Consider the following 20,511-nt stretch of genomic DNA (forward strand, 5'->3'; position numbering starts at 1 on the left):
GTGACTCACCTTCCATTTATGACTATATTGGGAGAGGTTTAACTGCTTACTTCCACAAGTTAGCTGCAAGGTGTAACCAAAGAGGAGGACATCAGTATTTCTCTTGTGCCTGCTTGTTCCTGATATTGCAGATCAGCAGTGGGTAGTAGGAATCAGCCACACTGGGTCATTTGTAAGAAAGTGTTCGCACTGTTAAGTGAATCCATCTTTCAATGCTTTTCCCCCATACTAGAGGGGAGGGTTAGAGGATACACAATCAACATCTCTTCCTTTTAAACAAGCTTAGAAACGCAGTTATTGCAATAAGGCACATCTTTTGGCTGTATTTAAAATCAGCATTTCTTGATGTGGAAAAAGGTGTAATGGAAAGATTAGTTAGAGGAGGCCAGCTGTAGTGGATGGAGCTTCAGGGCTGAGCTTTCTATTGCTCTATGGTCTCAGCTGCTTTTCTGTTGCTGCTGCTGTGCAGAAATACTGCAGAATGTAAAATACAAAGTGCTGAAGTGGTTGTTTCTACATAAATTTGCAAAGCTTGAAAATATACCTGTGAGGTGTTAGCTGTTGATTTAAAACAGGTTTTAGGTGTGGCTGATAACTGTCAGTATTAACCATTAAACTTGCTTGCATCGAGGCATACAGGGACGGATGGATTTTATTGGGAAGATACGTGTTGTTATGTTGAAATGCATGTAGTAGTGACAGGCTGACAAAAGGATGGTATGGAAATGAGTCTGTTAAGATAACTAGGCCGTTAGTGGTACCTCTTGAAAACGCAGGTAGGAGAGGAAAAGTACCTTTTTCTGATCAGAAAAGGACATGAAGGGTTCTGGTGAACAGCAAATTCAGCATATATCAGTCGTGCATCCTTGTAGCAGATGAAGGCTAAGCCTGTACCGGGATAGGTTGGCAGGAGCATAGCCAGCAGGTCAAAGGAGAAGGTACTCGGTGCTCATGAGGCTGCATCTGGGGCTTTATATCGAGTTGTACCCCTCTGTCCTCTTCAACTCTCTTTTCCTGGTACAAGAGAGATGCTTACAAATTGGAATGAGCCCAGTGGTGAGCCATTAAGAAAGTGATCCACTGGAGCATAGCATGTATGAGTTGAAGCTGAAGCACCTTGACTTCAACTGAGACAAGAGAAGGATATGGGTAGAACTCAGTCATCTCTTGCTACCTATAGAGGTATTATAGAGAAGGCAGAGCCAAATTCATCCCTGAGGTGTGCAGTGAAAGGACAATGGCCATGGTAGCAAGTTGCAACAGTGAAGTTTCAATGGGATCCAAGGCAAAAATAATTCACAGTGACAGCGGCTGACCTGCTGCAATGCTTCCCTAGTAAGGTTGTGAAATCTTGACCCTTGGAGATACTCGGAACTTGATCAGCCAAAGCTTTCAACAGCTTGATCTAACTTTGAAGCTGTCCCTGTTTTGAGCAGGAAGTTGGACTAGCTGACCTTTAGAGGTCCTTTGCAACTTATATTCATTTTCGAAAAAGAAAAATCATAGAATAATTTAACTTTGAAAAGTTTAGGAAAAACAGTCATACTGCAAATGGAAAGTAGTGTCTAAATAGATTTAATCTTATGCTGCGTGATAGTTCCCTCCCTGCCTTCCCCATTTCAGGAATAATTTTTTTCTGTTTCTAGACTTAAATTTTCCAAGTGTGTTTTATTAGCACCTATCTGAAGTATGGCCAGTCATTTTTAAATTTACTGTTTCCTTTTTTATTTGATGACATGTTCTTCATAAGAGCCTTCCAGTTGTGAACCAATGTGAGCAGGCTAGTAGTTACAGTGAGCACTGTTGGGAATTATTCTCTGAAAAGATACGGTGATTTTTAACGGTTGCTTTCTGTATAGATTTTTAGGCAGCTGATTTTGGGTTCCTTGTGTTATTTCAGTAAGTTTGCTCCTCGTGCTTTTCCCAAGAAAAGAAGCTGGTACAATGGAGAGTCTTGCTTTAGTAGGGTTTACGTTCGTACTTGGGATGGATCTCTTGAGGAAGAGGAGAAAGGAGTGATACCAGGTTTTGGGTTGCTCACGTTAACTCACTTGTACCTCATGCTTCTTTCTTGGGCTAAAGAGCTGTCTGAGAGCTCAGTGAACAGTTTGTGTGGGTAAAAAAGAAGAAAGCACTCAAATACCAGAATCATCCATTGATTAATAGAGCATTTGAGGCCCTGGAGATTGTTGCTGCAAGCTAGTTTCTTTTATTTCCCACCATCATCAGTTTTCATGTAGTGCAGTTTCTGCCTGTTCTCCCCCTGCTGAGTGTCTCCAGATTCCTCTTCGGAGAACAGGTTTGCCTTTGAGGTGATGGTGGGCTCCTTGACACTCCTTATATCTTACTGATAAATTTTGAAGATGTGCCCTGCATCGTCACAGCTGTTTGTACAGTTCCTGCAGTAGCAAGTGACATGGTCAGATAATTTTTTCCTGGATGTAGGTATTCGGAGGAAGGAGGCTTAAAACCCTCACTTGCATGTCATCAGCCTTCTGCCATAGTACATGAGTACTATGTGCTATGTACTTGTATGTGCTTCTCTATCCACTCTGATGGAGAAGTTTCTGTAAGTGTTTCCTGATTCAATTCTTGTAAAATCAGCAGTGTTAGTTTACACAATTTGAATTGTTAGCTGACTGTACCTGAAGAAAATGGGAGAGTCCTCACATGTGGTATTTGCTTAGCCAAGTGGTGATGCAGTGACTGGGGACAGTTAGCTTTTCCACCAGCACTAATGAGGCCAGAAGAGGTCTTTCACTGGATTTAAGGTTGCTTCTGCAGTGTAAGGGCTGCAAAGAATCTGGGCAGATGTCTTCAAAACTTGTTGGAGAGGTATATTCAAATGTTAACCAACTCATTATCACCTTAATGAATTGGGATTTGTTTCCTAAACTCTGTAGGGAATTGCATGCATATAATTCATTCTGCCTATTCACTATGAAATTTTAATGTCTGTCAGTCATAAATAGTTAAGTTCTCTGCCTTGATTGCAGATGCTGTAGGCTGTTGTGTTTTTTGTTTTACAGAGCATTAGAGAACTATGTACATGTTTGAAATGTATTCTCCTTACTTACTGTCTGATTTTTTTTTTTTTGTCTTCCGTATAGTTACTCCTTTTTTAGTTAATTCCTTTTGAAATAACCAAAATTTAAACTGAATATGACTATGGAAAATGTCATTATAATGCTACATATTATTGTTTTTAAAATTGTTACAAGTCTTTTCAAGATTAATCAAAAATGTAACTCTGTATCACTTTGTCTCCTGTAGTCCAGCCAAACCGAAGAGTGTAGAGCTGAATTTTAAAGCACCTACAAATCAAGACAGTTTAGAAAGTGAGCAGGATACTCTTGAAAAACCAGTTAATAAAACTAACAGCAACATTGCCAACAAAATTTCCTTGTTTGAAAATAAATGCGCTAACCAGAGCCAGAGGCCTGCTGACATCCCTGCTTCAAAAAATAGTACTGTAGCAAGCACATTTGTTGGCAGAGCAAAGCTGAAATTTGGAAAACAACCTAAGGAAAGCGAACAGCCTGATAAAACGTTAAATAAGCAAAGCAGTCGCCAGAAGTTATTTGAGAATGGCACACCAGAGAAAGAAAGCACTGCAGAATTAAAAGGCAAAAATGAAGAAGGCTCTGCCTTTTATGAGGATATTGGGAAGACAACAGAACTTAAAGTAAAAGCTGCAATATCCCTTTTTAACCAAAGCAGCAAAATTGATGCTGCTAGTGTCTCTCTGAAGCAACCCGATCCAGAATTAACCACAGCTAAAAAAGAAAGTTCACCTTTTAAACTGTCTTTGCACTTGCCCAGTAAAAGTGAAAATGCTCAAGATACTTCCTACCAAAGAAATAACACAAGCTCAGAATTCCACAGAAATGAAGAAAATACGCTGCCAAACACAGAGGTTTTATCACCTTGCAATGATGAAAAATATCCTCTACCATCTCATCAGGTTTCTAGATCAGAATTTAAGAAGATGGAAAATGGAGATAAAAAGGCAAAGCCCGGAGATTTGAGCTTTGCAGCACTGCAGTGTGATGATAGCAATCAAGATAGTATATTGATATCAGAGCACAACATCAATACACAAGAGAGCCCAGGCAAAACCTGTAATGGATCTGCTGAAGATGATAGCATTTTTGATTCCCCATCCGACATGAAGAAGTTTGCTGAAACAATAAAAAACTTGGACAGCTCAGTTTGTTTACCCCAGAAAAAGAAGAGGTCAAAACTTCCCAAGTCCCCAGCGCCCCACTTTGCAATGCCTCCCATTCATGAAGACAATTTAGAGAAAGTATTTGATCCTAGTGTATTTACTTTTGGTTTGGGACTGAGGAGGGAAAAAACACAGGATCTGTTACCAGCCCAACAAATTAAAATGCAAAGCCTGGAAACGATAGCCAGGGTCAGGCCCAAGCGTGCATCAACAGAGCAAAGTATCATATTCAAAGCGCTGCAGTCATGTAATAGAGAGGAACCTGCCTTTACTCAGGAAATAAATGGAAAAGAGAACATTGATGGTACAGATGGTGAAATTAAGAGATCCCGGCTTGAAAAAAGCTCCCTCTTCTCAAGCTTGCTGTCTTCTGCATCTAAAGAAAAGTTTTTTAATCCTTCTGTCACCTCAGTAAATAACACCACAACAGCTTTTACAACTGACTCCTCAGGGATGCCTCCTTTACAACAGGATGCTTCTGGGCCATTTGGCATGCCTCAAAAATCTGAGGTAATAAAGATCATTCATGAAATGCAACCATGTAAAATTTTGTCTACCTGCTGAATGACTGTTAATTTTGGTTTTGCAATTCAGTCTCTTTCAGATATGAAGTTTCCAAGTTTTGTGGAGAAGTACATGCAAGCAGATAGTGCAAAAAAAGAACTGAGTTTACAAATGCCCAACTATGGGAACCCTGAGAAAAGTTTTTCCAGCTGGTTAGGGCCAAGCAGATATGAATCAAATGTTCCTGCTGGTTTATTAGATGTGGATGTAAGTATTGTGTTGTCTAAAATGTGCCTGGAAAGTTACCCAGCTTTTCTATTTTCTATAGATGATATGCATACATTGTTTTGTTTTGTTTCCCCTCTTAGGGACATAAATAGATTACAAATACGTAGAGGTGAATGTAGGTATGGCACCAGTTTCATCTGATGTTGGCTACACATAAAAATGAGATGGCATCTATTAACATGGTTATGTTTCTTCCTGGTGCCCTTATTTTGAGACTCTTTACAAATATGAATTGAAAGTGTATGTTTGTATATGTCTTCATACTTGATTTTGTATTATTTTGAAACAAATCTCATGCTAACTTTATTTTTTCTTGTAAATTAGTAGAATGCTTTCTGTGAACTTTAGAAAACTTGTGCCTGCTTCTTCTGTTGACAGTAATCTCTCTCCTCTTCCAGCAAGACATTCAGCCATTGCCCTGTTAAATGAGTAACAGGGCAAACTTTTTGTCAGCCCTCTGTTTTTGTTCCCAGTATTCCCATGCATTTGATAGAAAATGCATATTCTTTAAGAATACTTTAAGAACTGGGGAGTAGTGATTATTGGAAGTGCTGCTACAGTGGAGGGCTGTCCCTTTGCCTGATTATGAGCATCTTCTCATCCTGAGTGAAGGTAGACCTATGTTTTCACTTCGAGGCAACTTTACCCTAATGTGGGAGAACTTTGTAATTTCTATTTTCAGAACGATGAACTGATGTCCTATATTATCTGCTATTTCTGTTGATGTGGGCCCTTACTGTTACCAGAGGGGACAACTAGAATCAGGAGATCTAAGAACCGTGGGAAGAAATATGTTCTCCGGCGTGTAATAGCTGCATTAATGTGACCTGTGGAATTGAAGCAGCATATGAGAAGTTTGAGAAATACTTTTCTAAAGCTAGTGGTTATCTGCTGTTACAGTTCTACTAAAAGGAGTGGGGGAGTAGTAGAAATTACTCCTTTCTTCTTCACCTTGCAGAAGGAAGTCATCTATGGTACTTGGCAATTTTGAGGTTGTAGATTTTTCTCTCATGGGAATTTTTTTAATTAGTGTGGGGATGAAAATTAGGGGGGTTATTTGCAGTGGTGTAGACATACGCTGCCAGTTAAAAAGGCTTTCTTACTCTGGATGGTCCTGCTTGGATTTCAAAACCTGAGTTTAAAGCTAAATGACTAGTACTGATTCTTTTTGCTACTTAAACTGTTGTTCCTGAGTGGGTTTCAATTTTTCAGTAGAGTATGGAGGCCTGATAGAGCAAGGGGGTATGTGCACATGTAAGACTGCTCTTGAGAGAAACCCATTGGGCTCCAAAGGGTTCCAGGACTTCTGCAGCGCTGTTGCTGACTCTGAATCGTCTTGCTTAAGTTAGACAGGAACCAAAAATGTTTTGTCGTGGTTTAACGTATGATGTGTACCTACTGTGCATCTTCCACTGACTAAGAAAATGATGATGCAATGGCTAATGGGTGATGTGAAGGAAAAGAGTAAGGGCAGCCCAAAACAATGACTTTGGCATTCCTTAAAACACAGAGCAAGTTCTAACTGGAATTGAAGCACAGGCTAAAAAAACCAGTCATGCTTCAACGTGTCTTGATGATGCCTACAAAAAACCGATGGTGGTTAGGAACTCTGTCCTGAGACCATTGCCTGCCCTGCGTGCCGACTAACATGTTTTCATTAGTTCCTTGCACATGTTGCTGGTTATCTTAGGCTGCAACCTGTTTAGGGGCAGGATCTGTTTTGGTTTGTTTGTATGAATAGTTCCTAGAAGAGTGGGACCCTGTCCCAGAATGAGCACTCCTGTCCTTGCTAGGAAACCAAACACATAATTGCAACGCTTTATTTGTTTTAAGATGACGTGGTGCAACCACAACTTTCCCATATGTTCTGTATCATATAATTTACCACTGACTTCAACATTGTTTTAGATTTTGTATACCTCAATGTATTTTATTTGTTCTTGGCATTTTTAGTCCATCACTTATTGCAGAGTCTCACGCTTTTTGAAGGAACATATCTTGTCACAAGGTGTTCAGCACAAAATTGGTTATGCTAGTTAGTTCATACATGTATATGCCATCCTGCCTCCTCAGTCTTTTCATATATTCCTTCAAAATTTTTTCATGCTTTATGGTTACTAGACATTTAAATTTTAATTAATATCTTTATCACTGTAGAGCATGTACTTTATTAATACTAGTTTTTTAAGTAGTCTCTTGGTATGGAAATCCTGGAATATATAGGAAGCTGATCAGTAGGATTTTAAAGCATTTCAAGTGTGAGGTTAGTTGGCTTCAGTGAGATGTTTAAAAAAAAAGTGTAAATGTGTACATTTTTGGCAAGATATTGCTCTTCAGGAGGAAGAAGGAATTGAAGCAGTAAGTAGGTGTAGTTGAAGTGTTATCAGCTTTTCACTATTCAGACTAATTTTTGTTTTGTTTTACTAGCTTTTTTTTTATAGCTGAGCATCTTTATTGAACACATTTTTGGTTTGGGTTTTTTTTCTTTTGTGACTTTTCTCTCCCTGCTGTCTATTAGGCACTTTCAAGAAATGGGCAAAGTAAAATCAATCCCAGACCTGGCAAGGTAAGAATAAATTTTATTATCTTTACTGTTCTTCTCTATATTTAAAGCATAGCAAGATAGAATTACGTGTTGTTGGTGTTTGTTTTTTTGTTTTTGTTTTTTAACACAGCTGGTGATATACTGTGAATCAGACTATCAAAAAAAGGGTATTGAAGTTTTCCATGATGTTCTGGATTGCAGTTCTTGGGTTCTGTCACCGACAATTTTAATTAAAGTCATCAGAGGATGGTAAGAGATTAATTTTTACTCTTTATCATTGGTCTATCCAAAAATCTTTTGAAATGGAACCAGCATGTAATTCACAGTAAGTCTGCCTTGCAAATGGCAATGTATTGTAGACAGCTATGAGCAAGAAGTGTGGCATTTTACCTCTGCAACAGGAAGTTCTGGGTCAGGAAACTTATTTTGCTGACAAGTTGAGTGCATGTTACCATCTGGAGGGGTGCAATATTTCACCAGGCATAGAAATGACAGATTCTGTCTAGCTATGCTGCCCCTTGACTCCTCTCCTCTTTATGTTTTTTTGCATAGTATTTGGATTGGGCTAAAAGGCTAGCAAAGGATTTTAAAGCCAGGTCTGACGTGGGTTTGGATGCAGAAGATTAATTCTATGTCCAAAAGTATAAGGTGGTACTGTAGATGTAATTGACTGTTTCTCTTATAAGTCCAGAGGGAATTTTTCTCTAAAAGCTAGATTGCTTAAGAGTAATTCACAAGAAGTTCATCTCCTACATTCTTCATAGCATTAACAGAACAGCCGTTATTAGTGTGGATAGCATGGCAAGTTAAATTGTGGCCAGGCTGTAATACAGTCAAATAGCAGGTTCTCAAAAGTAATGATCTGATAGTAAGCTGCAGAAACAAGGGCTAGCTGCAGTAGGAGGTACTGGGAAGCACACTGATTGCTGTTTACCTTCAGAAAACTGGAATGAAAATCTTTTGATCTGTGAACCAGGTTGTCTTTTCCAGCATGGACTGGGGGACTGTTTCCCCCCACCCCTTCAACTGAGAGCTCCAGGGGAGGGTTTTGTGTTTGCAGATGGATATAGTTTTATCTAGTTATATTTTTAAACCTGCCATTAAAAATAAAGTTGTGCTTGTCTTCTGAGCAGTCTTACTATCCTTTGGCACATCTATACCAGCCCCTGTGGAACTCCAGGCTGCTCTTCACCAGATCCAAGTAGCTTGTCTGTTTATACATGACACAGCAGTCTGCAGTGTCAACATTTTCTGACCTACAAATTGGTTCTGATTGGTATCTCATGCAAAAATCTGGTATTCATGGACAGTACTCTTGCTGCCCCAAATCATCAATTTAAAAAGGTGGAGGAGTTTTTGATGAAATTACGAAGTCAGCAGTAGGCATCTTTGGTTTTATCATTGCTTTTAAAAGTATCACAGAGACCCGAAATGGCTTGCATCAGCAGTGTTGAGTGTATAAGCTGTATTGGGGTGGCGGGAAGGGTCTCGAAATGATTATGAAAGGATTTGTTAAATGGGAGCATGATTTTTGCAAGTCACACTTGCTAAAGCACCATTAAAAATCAGAATTTTTTATTTTAAGCTGGATACTCTATGAGAAACCAAATTTTGAAGGTCCCTCTATCCCTCTGGAAGAAGGAGAGCTGGAACTCCCAGATATTTGGGGTGCAGGTACTTCTGAAGAGCAAAATGAATGCAAATCTCTAAAGCCTGCAGTGATTGGTTCAATAAGACATGTTGTTAAGGCAAGTAATCTAAGTAAGGAAAATTTTGTCTAGTTCTTAATGTTTGGTGATGTTTATACTGATACAAAGTGTGATTGTTGTATTAGGACACAAGTGTAACCTAAGTTGTAAATGCAGGAAACAATCTTCCATGTTGAATTTCTTGTTTAATCACAAAATAAAAGTGGGGGCTTTTGCACAATGGGAATTATGGTAACAACCACTGGAAGGATAGGGCAGGAAGAAAACTTCATGTTTTTTATTAGAATAGCTTCCAAAATGCTATGTACCACATATGCTTTTTAGCCTGGTCAATCTCTCAGGAAAAACATCCCATAAAAGCATCAGTAATTCCACAGACTCGTATTTTCAAAAGATATGTGTGGCTTTTTCTTCTTTCTTTTTTCTTAATATAAACCAAATTTACACTCAGCAGAAACTTTAGTGTCAAACACCAAACCTTCTTTGCTACTTAAAAAATAGCCCTGTATGCACAAACTTCAGGGAGTTTCACACATGGTGGAACAGTGTTCCTACATGCAGTTTTAACCTACCATTAAGTAGTTAGTTTTGCAGGTTACCAAAGCAAGCATAAGCTATAAAGTTATTTGACTAGGAAAAGAAAAAGGAGGAATATATATTGCTTGTAACTACAATTCTTGTCTAAATTGCAGTTCTCTTCAAGAATGGCTTGCTTGGTGTAATCTTAGGATTTAATTTGCTACAGGAGATGTTAACTGATGAAAGAAGATGCATTCCTGCCTAGATGGCAGAAAGTAAACAATGTAAATGCTGATTAGAGATTGACTGACTTGGTCCCAACAGACAGCCAAACTGGCCTACTTATACTTTTATTATAGGCATCTAATAACAGTAGTAATTGACAAGGGGGGAAACAATTTAAAATAAACAGGTGTTTCAAAACTGATTTAGTTATCCACATTAATTACAGAACTTGCAGCACAGATTAAGTGATTATGGCAATCTTAATTTTTCAGGATTACAGGGTTTGCCGAATTGATTTGTATACAGAACCTGAAGGGTTAGGAATCGTGACTTCCTTTTTTGACGACACTGAAGAAACAGGGGTGTTTGGCACCACTCAGAAGACTTGTTCTATCAAAGTACACTGGGGCACGTAAGTGCATAGTTCTGTATGAATGTGTACTTCTATGAAAGGAATTTGTTTTAAACCATTGTTTATACCTATCAGACATGCAAGCAGGCTATATTTATTCTCGTCCTATATTTTGGTAGTATTTGTTGACAGTAGCATTAGTACGTTATTGTAATGTTTCACCCTTGGAGAGCCTGACCTCTTAAAATATTTTGTGAGAGCCAGTTTTTCTTCTGCTTGCGTGTAGTAAAGACAGAGTAACCCTTGTATATTTGTAGCAAAGGAATGAGTTTGCCTCTCCTGCTCTTTCTCATTCAGGCAAACTTAGAGTGAGAGTGGAGGGATGAACTGTTAGGATAAGACCACATTTCCTACTTGCTTTCCTCTAAACTTGAAATTATTGTACTAAAAGAAGAACATTTTCAAGCCCTTATGTTACAAAGTAAGAGTTAGTGTCATGTGTGGACTCTGGAAAGCATTCATGTATTTCACAGTGCATTTTGATCAGTGTTTTTGTGGTGATGTTTAGGACACGTATGTTATGTCACCTGAAAATATCTGGCCATCTGAGTTAGGAGTGTAATGTATGTCATGAACTAAGCAAGCTTCTGTGAGAAAGGAGACCTCTAAGGGACAATCCAGACGCTGTACCAATGGTAGTTTTGATAACTTTAATAAACAATTTGTAAATCAGTACAGAAAACATGCCTCAAAATGGTATTGGGAAAAGTATGCAGAAGAGGGAGGCTGTTTTCAGAAAAAGTAATAGAGTGGAACCACTTCCAGTGATGTTGGGTCCTGCAGAACATTTTACAGAGTGTGCAGACCTTGGTCATTACCTGTTGGTCATGTTTTGTTTGGGCACTGATAGCATTTGCCTTGCTGCAAATGGTCTATTTAACTATCAGAAACTGCCCAACTAAAGACAAGTGATACATACCACTGCAAAGATGTATTCAAATATGCTACACGATAGATGGGGCATTTTAGTTGTTAGGTAAAGGGTATTTTATCTGATTAAATCTTTACATGCTGATTTGTGGAAAAAATTAAGCACTCTGATATACAGGGAAATTTTAAGAAGTCCAAGTAGTTGGTTCTCTGACAGGAGGTTATTTCTGTTAAACTGCAAGCTTAATCCAAATTACATGTCTGCCAAGAGTAATTAAATCAGATACGTTATTTGGAGGTTGATTATTAAATGACTTAATCTACTGCTCCACTTTATTTCTGTCTCTCATTTAAAAGGATTCTGTGAATAGTGAAATTACAAAATTTTTGGAAAGGAAGCAGAAGAAGGGAAGTGCATATCTCTCGGACTTCAGACTGGTCCTTATTTTCCATCAGTGTGACAGTAGTTTTTGCACTAAATCCATGTAAACTCTTACAGTCTTAATTTCTCTCTGTTGCATTTGGATCCCTTGAGGGAAGGCAGACTAATATTTGCACCAGGAAGCAAAATAGACAGTTGAAAAATAATCTTTCTCAGATGTCAGTTTATTAGTCCAGTGTAGAAAGAAGTCGCTTCTGCCAATTGCTTGCATGAGAAATGCAGTAAATTGTTGCTGCTTTTTTGCATGTTGCAGGGTTTTTTCTTTCCTTTAGTTTACAGGCATGGCGTAGTTCACTATATTGGCAGTTGAGGGAGGTTCTGATTCTGAGTCACCTTGCCATGTGGGTGTGGTCGTATCTTATTGAAGTTTCGCAGTGTTCATGCTTAATTGTTGTTTACTAAAAGCTGCCAACAAAAATGAGTCAATGCACCTTTATCTTCTGATTGTACTCTCTCTCTTTGGTCTTCCATGTGTTTAAATTCTTGCAGTGATGTTAGAATCATAGAATTGTTTAGGCTGGAAAAGACCCTTAAGATCATCGAGTCCAACCATTAACCTAACACTGCAAAGTCCACCACTAAACCCTGTCCCTAAGTACCACATCTGCACGTCTTTCAAATACCTCCAGGGGTGGGGACTCCACCACTTCCCTGGGCAGCCTGTTCCAATGCTTGACAACCCTTTCAGTGAAGAAATTTTTCCTAATATCCAACCTAAACCTCCCCTGGTGCAACCTGAGGCCATTTCCTCTTGTCCTATCGCTTGTTACTTGGGAGAAGAGACCGACCCCCACCTCACTCCAACCTCCTTGCAGGTAGTTGTAGAGAGCGATAAGGTCTCCCCTCAGCCTCCTTTTCTCCAGGCTGAACAACCCCAGTTCCCTCAGCCGCTCCCCAGAAGACTTGTGCTCCAGGCCCCTCACCAACTTGGTTGCCCTTCTCTGGACACGCTCCAGCACCTCCATGTCTGTCTTGTAGCGAGGGGTCCAAAACTGAACACAGCATTCGAGGTGCGGCCTCACCAGCACCGAGTACAGGGGGACAATCGCTTCCCTGCTCCTGCTGGCCACACTATTTCTGATACAGGCCAGGATGCCGTTGGCCTTCTTGGCCACCTGGGCACACTGCTGGCTCCTATTCAGCCGGCTGTTGACCAACACCTCCAGGTCCTTTTCTGCCAGGCAGCTTTGCAGCCCCTCTTCCCCAAGCCCGTAGCGCTGCATGGGGTTGTTGTGACCCAAGTGCAGGACCCGGCACTTGGCCTTGTTGAACCTCATACAGTTGGCCTCGGCCCATCGATCCAGCCTGTCCAGATCCCTCTGTAGAGCCTCCCTACCCTCGAGCAGATCAACCCTCCTGCTCAACCTGGTGTCACCTGCAAACTTACTGACGGTGCACTCGATCCCCTCATCCAGTTCATTGATAAAGATATTAAACAGAACTGGCCTCAGTACTGAGCCCTCGGGAACACCAGTTGTGACTAGCCATAAGTTGAGGGCTTACTGAGCGGTGCAACTACAGGATACACAACATATCAAACATTCAGCTATAGACAGCGATAAAACTAAAGCTCCTTGTTTGTTTCTTGGAACTGTATGTCTGCAATGAATTTATACAACTTGTGCCAGTTTACATCAGCTTGGAGACTGCCTTTTAAGCATGACAGAGTGATGGATCATTTTAACATTTTTCTGCTGTCACCAGATTTATACATTGTGATCCTTACATGATTAAAAGGTTGGCTGCATAAAGTGTTCCAGTTTAGTATGTGTTATATACTGCTCCATTCTGCACTTCTGAGAGATCACTAAATTTAAACTGGAAGAAATACATTGCCATCCTTACGCAGAGGTCAGCAGTATGTTTCTTTGTTTTCAGTAAGTGATTACTGGCTAAGATTTTCTTGAAAAAGCTTTGAAAAACTACTGTTACTGTCCCAATCAGAAATTTTGAAAGTTATGTCTTTCAAAGCAGATTTATTAGCAGATAACAAACCATGAGGAAGTAGATTTCTAATGAGTTGTCAGGTTTTTCTACCTGTTAGTAAATAACACAAGTTTAGAATTTTCTATTGAACAGATTTTGCAACAAGTCCAAGTCTAGGTTAGTAGACATCTTTCAACTTCTTGAAAATTGGTTCTTCATATTTTAAAACTATTCTAAGAGTAACCCAGAGTAACTTTGAGTCTTGAAACTTCAGTCTAAAACTTGGGTTGCCTTCAGATAAGACAGTCAAATTCTTAATTGTCTGTTCATTGTACTGATTTTTTTTTTTTAGCCTGTTCAAACAAAACACATGCATTATTGGTGGTTCCTGCACAGGCACAGAAGTTTGCTAGTATGCCAGCTTGTAGCTGGCAATTTTGATGGTAAAGAAACAAAGTTTTATTAAGGGTACCCTGATGTCTTTTCTAAAGTAAGCATATTGTCTTGTTCTTTACTGTTCAGAAATGTTCCAGGGTGTTTAACTTTAGCTTTCCTTCCCCCCGCCCCCCTTTAGATGGCTAATTTATGAAGAGCCTGGTTTCCAGGGAGTCCCTTTAATGTTGGAGCCTGGTGAATATCCTAACTTAGCATTCTGGGAGAAGAAGGAAGCCTACATTAGGTCCATGAGGCCCTTGAAAATGGTAAAATACTGTTGTTACTTGCAAGTTTTGTGACCTATGTTTATGTGTTAGAAGTAACGTGCTAAGGTGGGTAGATTTTTTTCAAGACTGATAAAAATGTAACTCTTAAAAAAAAAAACAAAACCAAAAAAACCCCAACCAACAACTTTTTAGTCTATAAAGTTCTTGAGCTTTCAATGTCTGATAGCATCCGTTTCTACCTTTAATCTGCCTTCTTACTTTCACTTGTGTTCTTCAAGGAAGGCTTCATCTTTATTCTGTCTTTTTGTGAAGAGTTGATGACTCTGAGTACAGACAAGTTTGTTTGTTTGTTTGTTTTTGTTTTTAACAGGGTGGTCGCAAAGTTGAATTCGGTGGAGAGCCAAAGGTAAAAGTCAGTATTTATTTTATGGTCCAAAGGTATTTTATAACACATGAACTACATGTGGGTAGGTAAATATATCTTGATCACGTACCAACTACTTATGGTTTAGGGGCTGGTCCTACCATATGTGACCACACCATGAAACTGCAATTTCGGTCATGTTTATGCATCCATCACATACATATATGAAAGTATTAACAGCTATCTGGGTAATGCAGATGGGTAATGAACATGCAAGCCCTCATGTTCCACCTCTAAGGTAAAGACTTCTTGAGGAGAATAGAGAGATCCCACTAATTAGTTTCATAATTGTTTTCTCCCTCCATATGCCCATGCAAAAGAAACTGTTTTCAGAATTTAGCATGCTCTCTGCAACTTTTCTTTTACTTCATTTCTGCTACAGGTAATCATTTATGAGAAGCCTTTCTTTGAAGGGAGACATGTGGAAATAGAATCGGAGATCTTTATGCTTGATGACAAGGAATCAGAAGAAAAGACAAGACTTCCACTTACATCAGTGGGATCCATGAAAGTACTGGGAGGAGTGTAAGTGTGGGAAAACACCAATATTGCCCCTTCAGCTGCAGTCGTAGCTCCATAGGCTGGAAATTGCACTGGACAGATTCAGTACCTGTTTCTTTTATCTGTTTTCCTAGTTTCTGGGTTTAGATAGATGTGTGGGTTAAATTTGCAAATATTCACAGCAAAAGAACAAATTTCACACATGTGTATTTGCTCCATAACAACACGGAGTGGCAGTTGTCCATTTTCACATGCAGACTCTGTTGTTGTTGTTGTTGTTGTTGTTTAGTTGGGTTGCTTATGAGAAGCCCGGGTTTGAAGGCCATCAATACTTGCTGGAAGAAGGAGCATATCGAGATTGGACAGACTGGGGTGGCTATGATGAAGAGTTGCAGTCGCTGCGACCAATTGTTGGTGTAAGTTCCAAGAACATGTAGTAGGCATCTCCTGAGTGCACTGAGACATCATGTTGTATTTTCCTTATGATGCTTCTCTTTGTTTTAACAGGACTTCACAAGCTCCCATATGATAATGTACAGTGAAAAAGACTTTGGATCAAAGGGTTCCAATATTAATGTGTTAGGAATTATTTCCAATTTGAAAGACACCGGATACGGGCTGAGGACACAGTCTATAAATGTGCTAAGTGGCGTGTAAGTGATATTTTTAATCGCTGTTTAATTTAAATGTGCTATTCTTTTTAGAAATCCATAGTATTTGCAGATGTTTTTCAGCACTGACTTCTAATGTCTGTGTGAAGTCTTCAGATAAAATTTTCTGCCCTCGACTGCAGAATGTGAAAAGTAAAGTTTTTGTGAATATGTACAGTAAATCGGTTTTTTTCTCATTATAAGATCAGATGGTCCCAGGAAATGTTGACTTACTGATACACAAAGTATGAGATTATATTTAATCAGAGAAGTAGAAAGAAATAGCTTGTTCTTGTGGCTGTATTTTCTTAAAGCGTTTTAACAGCAAAAATTGTTATGGAATCAATTTCCAGTTTTGAAACTAATTTCCAGGCTTCTTGTGTTTGACCAGAGGCAAATTCTTTGCTCTTTCTTTCAGTTGTGTGTATAGTGGAGATGACTGTTACAATGCTCACTAGTACATTCTGGTATTGAGACTTCAGCTGTTCTGAAAAGTAACATTGGTTTTGCAGCGAATCCTATAGGCTAATAGTGTTTTAGTACTGTGGCATTGTTTTCATTGTTGGGTTTTTTTTGTTTTGTTTTGTTTTGTTTTTTTTTAATGCAGTGGTTCCCAAAACTTTGTATTGGTACGGCCATTAACAACTCTTATTCTTTGTGCCATGTGTGTTGTCACATGAAGTTGATAAGTTCATAGACTTCGCTGTTTGATTAATTTAGTACATCGGTCACAGATTGAGTTTCACAGCCTTGCAGACTGTGTTAAAGTATTTTGGAAATACAAATGACTGTTAGCAATCGTGTCTCCAAATATACAAAATTACTTACAGTAGTAGAATCAAAAGAGTGTGAGACATACGGTCTCTCCCTGGCTGGTATGCAGGTGACATGCTGAAAGCTCTGCCTTACCCAGCCACACCTTAAATCTTTCTCTGTGTTATCTGTGAGATATCTCTGCAAGTTTTGTCTGGATAAAGATTGCAGAATCAAGCTCAGTGCATTCCAGAGGAATGCTTTTAATTTGTATATGAATATGGTGCGACAGCATGTTTTTTTCTGCCTCATGACGTTTGAAGCCACTGTGCCCTTTTGTCTTCTGTAATATGCAAGGGAGATTAATGGGAAATTCACCTCTAAAGGCTGGGAAACAAGTTGTGGGTTGCCTATCATGCCCTTTGTAGTGTTCTAGTAAATGTGTCTGTTGCAGCTGAGATAGGAGTCATACCTGAGTTTGAGTATTCTAGTAATTAAGAATCTAATACTCTGATGATAAAGGCAGCTAGAAGTCATTACAAACGAAACTCTTGTCCCACAGATTCTGCTACTGCTCCTGTAATCTCACCTTGTAGTCTCTTAAAGATGTAATTTGTAGCAATAAGCTTTTTAAAAATTTAGGTGCATTGTTCATAAGGGGTGACTAGCACCCAGCTCTTAACAGTCCTGTACGACCCTTTTGTTTCCAAAGAGGTGAGTGTTTGGGGATTTTGTGGTGGTGTTCTTACTAAATGCTAATGTGTCAGAAAGCTTGAATGAGTCACGTTAGGTCATGCTTGGTAATAAAATGCTTTATTTTAAGTGTTAAGTAACTGTTCAGGTAGAAAATTTTCTTACCATTCCTTCCAAGAAATCAGTCATAGAGCAATGAATAATCATTGAGCAATTTCCTGAGTAGTTTAGACTGTAATGTAGGTGATGTCATTGTGAACTGTGACAGATTCAGTAAAAGCTTGTCATAATATTGTGAAGTAATCTTCCAGGTATCATATAAAAAATATTTCATTTAAAAAAAAAAAAAAAAAAAAAAAGCTAAAGAATGTAAGCTGCCCTGAACATTTCGTAGCAATTTTTTAACTACAGGTATCTGGGGTAAGCAGTTAAACTAGTAACAGGTGACAGATGATCTGTATTTCTCACACAATTAATTTGATTGCTCTGTAATTTAAAGGGTATATCAAAGAAAAGAAAATCTGACACTGCAGTGCACAGATACTACTGAGCAAGTTCTAAGCTAAACTGTGTCTCTAAATTGTATGCTGAAGGCAGCCCAGCTCTGCATTTGGGGAGTGAATATTCCATTTTAGGGTGATTGAGTGCTAGCTGCATTAAAGTTTTCAGCTACTGTGTTTCTGAAGAATGTGTCCAAGCAATATTTTAATGCCTTTGCTAAATCCATTGTAAAGACATCCTGAAAAAAAATATCCTAAGGTGATGAGGATTGACTTCTTTAAAAATGAAAATGTTTTGCTCTTGAGCATTCTTCAGAGACTGGCCAAGCATAAAATCCAGGATATTTTATTAATTTGCCATTGGGGCAGAAGAAAGCAATCCAGACTGCCTGAAAATAGGAGAGGCCTTTCTTCTTTTAAGTAGGGTTTGATCTTTACTTCCAAATTGGCAGAATGTTAAGTGGCAGAAAATGGAAGTATTTACTAGCAGCAGGTAACACCCTTTACAAGTTTAAGCAAGTACTAAAGTCAACTGTTGTACAATTTTGATTTCCTCTCTGCTTAAGAACTCTTCAAGCTTATATTTAATAGTGATCAAAATCACAGGAATTGCATGTTTGAAATGTGTCTTTTCTTTATCCATAAACACACCAAAATTTTGCCAAAAATACTGAAAAAGCCCCTTTCTTTTAGATGATCCTTTTTGAACTTGGTGGAAGAAATTTTCCAGATTTGTTTTTTTTTACGTAGGCGTTTGTTTTACTGTGGTCCTGTAATCAGCCTGGTTTTCCCTTAATTTTCGAGTAAGTAGTCTGCAGTGCAGATTTGGCTGCTTCTAGTGTACATATGGATAGTGATATTAAGGAAATCATTAGGTGATGAGTAGTTCATATACAGGAGCCAGAATGTAGTAAATTTAATCTGGATGCACTGGGGAAGGTAACATGAGTGAAACTGGAGAGACATGCAGTACAAGAACAAACCTCCACTGGGAGCTGAAACGGGCAAGAGCCCTTGGGTACCCCATGGGAGAACATTTTAGACAGCTTCCATTTCCCTCCATTTCTGAACTGAGCTGAACTGATGTTCCAAAAAACCTTTCAAGGAGTCATGAAATTAAAATTCACAGGTCCCTGGGATACTAGGAATCACAGGCATGAAAGGGGTATGATAAAGAACCTGATTTCTCTTTCCTATAAACAAGATTTTATTACCTCATCCTCTCTGTTAATCATGCTATAAAACTGCAAGTGCCAGTTAACTTCCTGGCCCCTCCTGGTCTATCTGATTAGCATGTATAGGCCATTGTCTCCATGTAGTATTTAAGCTTTAAAGATTGTGGGTTCTTATTTCAGACCTGAAGGAGTGCTTCTGTGCCTGAAAGCTTACTTTTTATAATGGTGGCATTTAGTTTAATGAAGGTGTTGCGATTTCTTCTGTAGCTGAGAGAGAAGGTTCTTCCAGGACTCAGGTAATCTGTCCTATCCTAAAATGAGTCTGAGCAATGCAAAAAAGGAGATTACCCCTCTCAGCTAGCATTAGAAAGAGCATATGTGATGAGAAATGGCCAATGCTTTAATAGATGAAGTTAGGTAAGATGAATCCTGGGCTAACCACGGGCAAAGCTGATTTTTGGCAAGTTATCTGTGTCTGAGTTCTTTTCTTGGCTGTTCTTCCAGACCCTGTTTGGAGCTGTGCTTCCTAGATATCATATATAGAAGGCTTTGGGGAAAGGTACTGTGTGTGTAATAGTACTAACAATATATAAACAAAGCTTTTCCCTACATCTCTGGTTCCAGGGGCATGGATGGTGCAGGGGAGTGAAGGTCTCCAGGACCACACTGCCAGCAACCTTGGATGAGGCTGTTGCTCAGCCTAACTTAGGCAATTTGTAAGGCTGGGGGTTACAAAAACTGTTGTGTTAGGAGAATGCACTCCCTGTGGGGCGGGGTTGTGGCCGTGCTGCAGAGGAGTACTTAGTTTTTTTGTGGTGCCTGGCAGCTGGGATGTGACTCTCTTGCTCAGATACGGAGGTGATATCTTGCTCTCCAGGCCTTTCTGTTAAGTCAGAAGTTGGATTAAGGCAGTGTTCCTTCCTAGGGATAGTCTTGAGGTCTGACAGGTTTACCTGGTACTGAATTCAGCTGCCTGTCATTGATGTTGTTATTACTACTCTCAGCAGCTTGTATGGGCTTCTGAATAAAGTGGAAAAGCATAAGTATTTCACCAATAAGCCCTGACTCTCGAAACTCTCGAACTGCATGGGCTGACTTGGATGGGAGAGTGGTACTTATTTAAATCCCATTGATTTCAACATAAACATGTGCAAGTGAGATCCATTGATTACTTCTGTATTCAGGCTTACTTCGTTTCCCCCATCTACAAACTGCTATGGAGACATTCTTAGGAGGCATCTGGCGTGTTTTATCATTCACTTAATATCAGAAACACTTGTTTGCATAGATGTCGATCAAGTTAAACTGTCATGCACTGTAGTTGTACTGTGGCATTTGTGCATTGAAAAAATCTAATGAACATCTGCTGAAGCAATTGGTTAAGGAAACATCATTTTCACAGCTTTTGGTATATGTGGCATACAGGTATAGACACACCTGAGACATTTGGACTGTCTGCTGAATTTATTGTACATACCGATGTCT

At 39.2% G+C, this 20,511-nt stretch overlaps 1 protein-coding gene across 2 annotated transcripts in view; it reads left to right on the top strand.

Annotated features, from left to right (window-relative positions):
- Positions 1-20,511, top strand: part of CRYBG1 (crystallin beta-gamma domain containing 1) — a 68,239-nt gene that overhangs the window by 26,528 nt on the left and 21,200 nt on the right. For both annotated transcript variants that reach the window (XM_069804968.1, XM_069804969.1), the window contains exons 3-13: positions 3,274-4,738; positions 4,823-4,999; positions 7,539-7,586; positions 7,696-7,814; positions 9,151-9,313; positions 10,291-10,430; positions 14,243-14,369; positions 14,701-14,736; positions 15,137-15,279; positions 15,545-15,671; positions 15,763-15,908. In XM_069804968.1, the coding sequence (XP_069661069.1) occupies positions 3,274-4,738; positions 4,823-4,999; positions 7,539-7,586; positions 7,696-7,814; positions 9,151-9,313; positions 10,291-10,430; positions 14,243-14,369; positions 14,701-14,736; positions 15,137-15,279; positions 15,545-15,671; positions 15,763-15,908 (2,691 nt within the window). The remainder of the gene's footprint in view (positions 1-3,273; positions 4,739-4,822; positions 5,000-7,538; positions 7,587-7,695; positions 7,815-9,150; positions 9,314-10,290; positions 10,431-14,242; positions 14,370-14,700; positions 14,737-15,136; positions 15,280-15,544; positions 15,672-15,762; positions 15,909-20,511) is intronic.

This window comes from Haliaeetus albicilla, chromosome 17, assembly GCF_947461875.1.
Source record: "Haliaeetus albicilla chromosome 17, bHalAlb1.1, whole genome shotgun sequence".
NCBI classification, from domain to species: Eukaryota; Metazoa; Chordata; class Aves; order Accipitriformes; family Accipitridae; genus Haliaeetus; species Haliaeetus albicilla.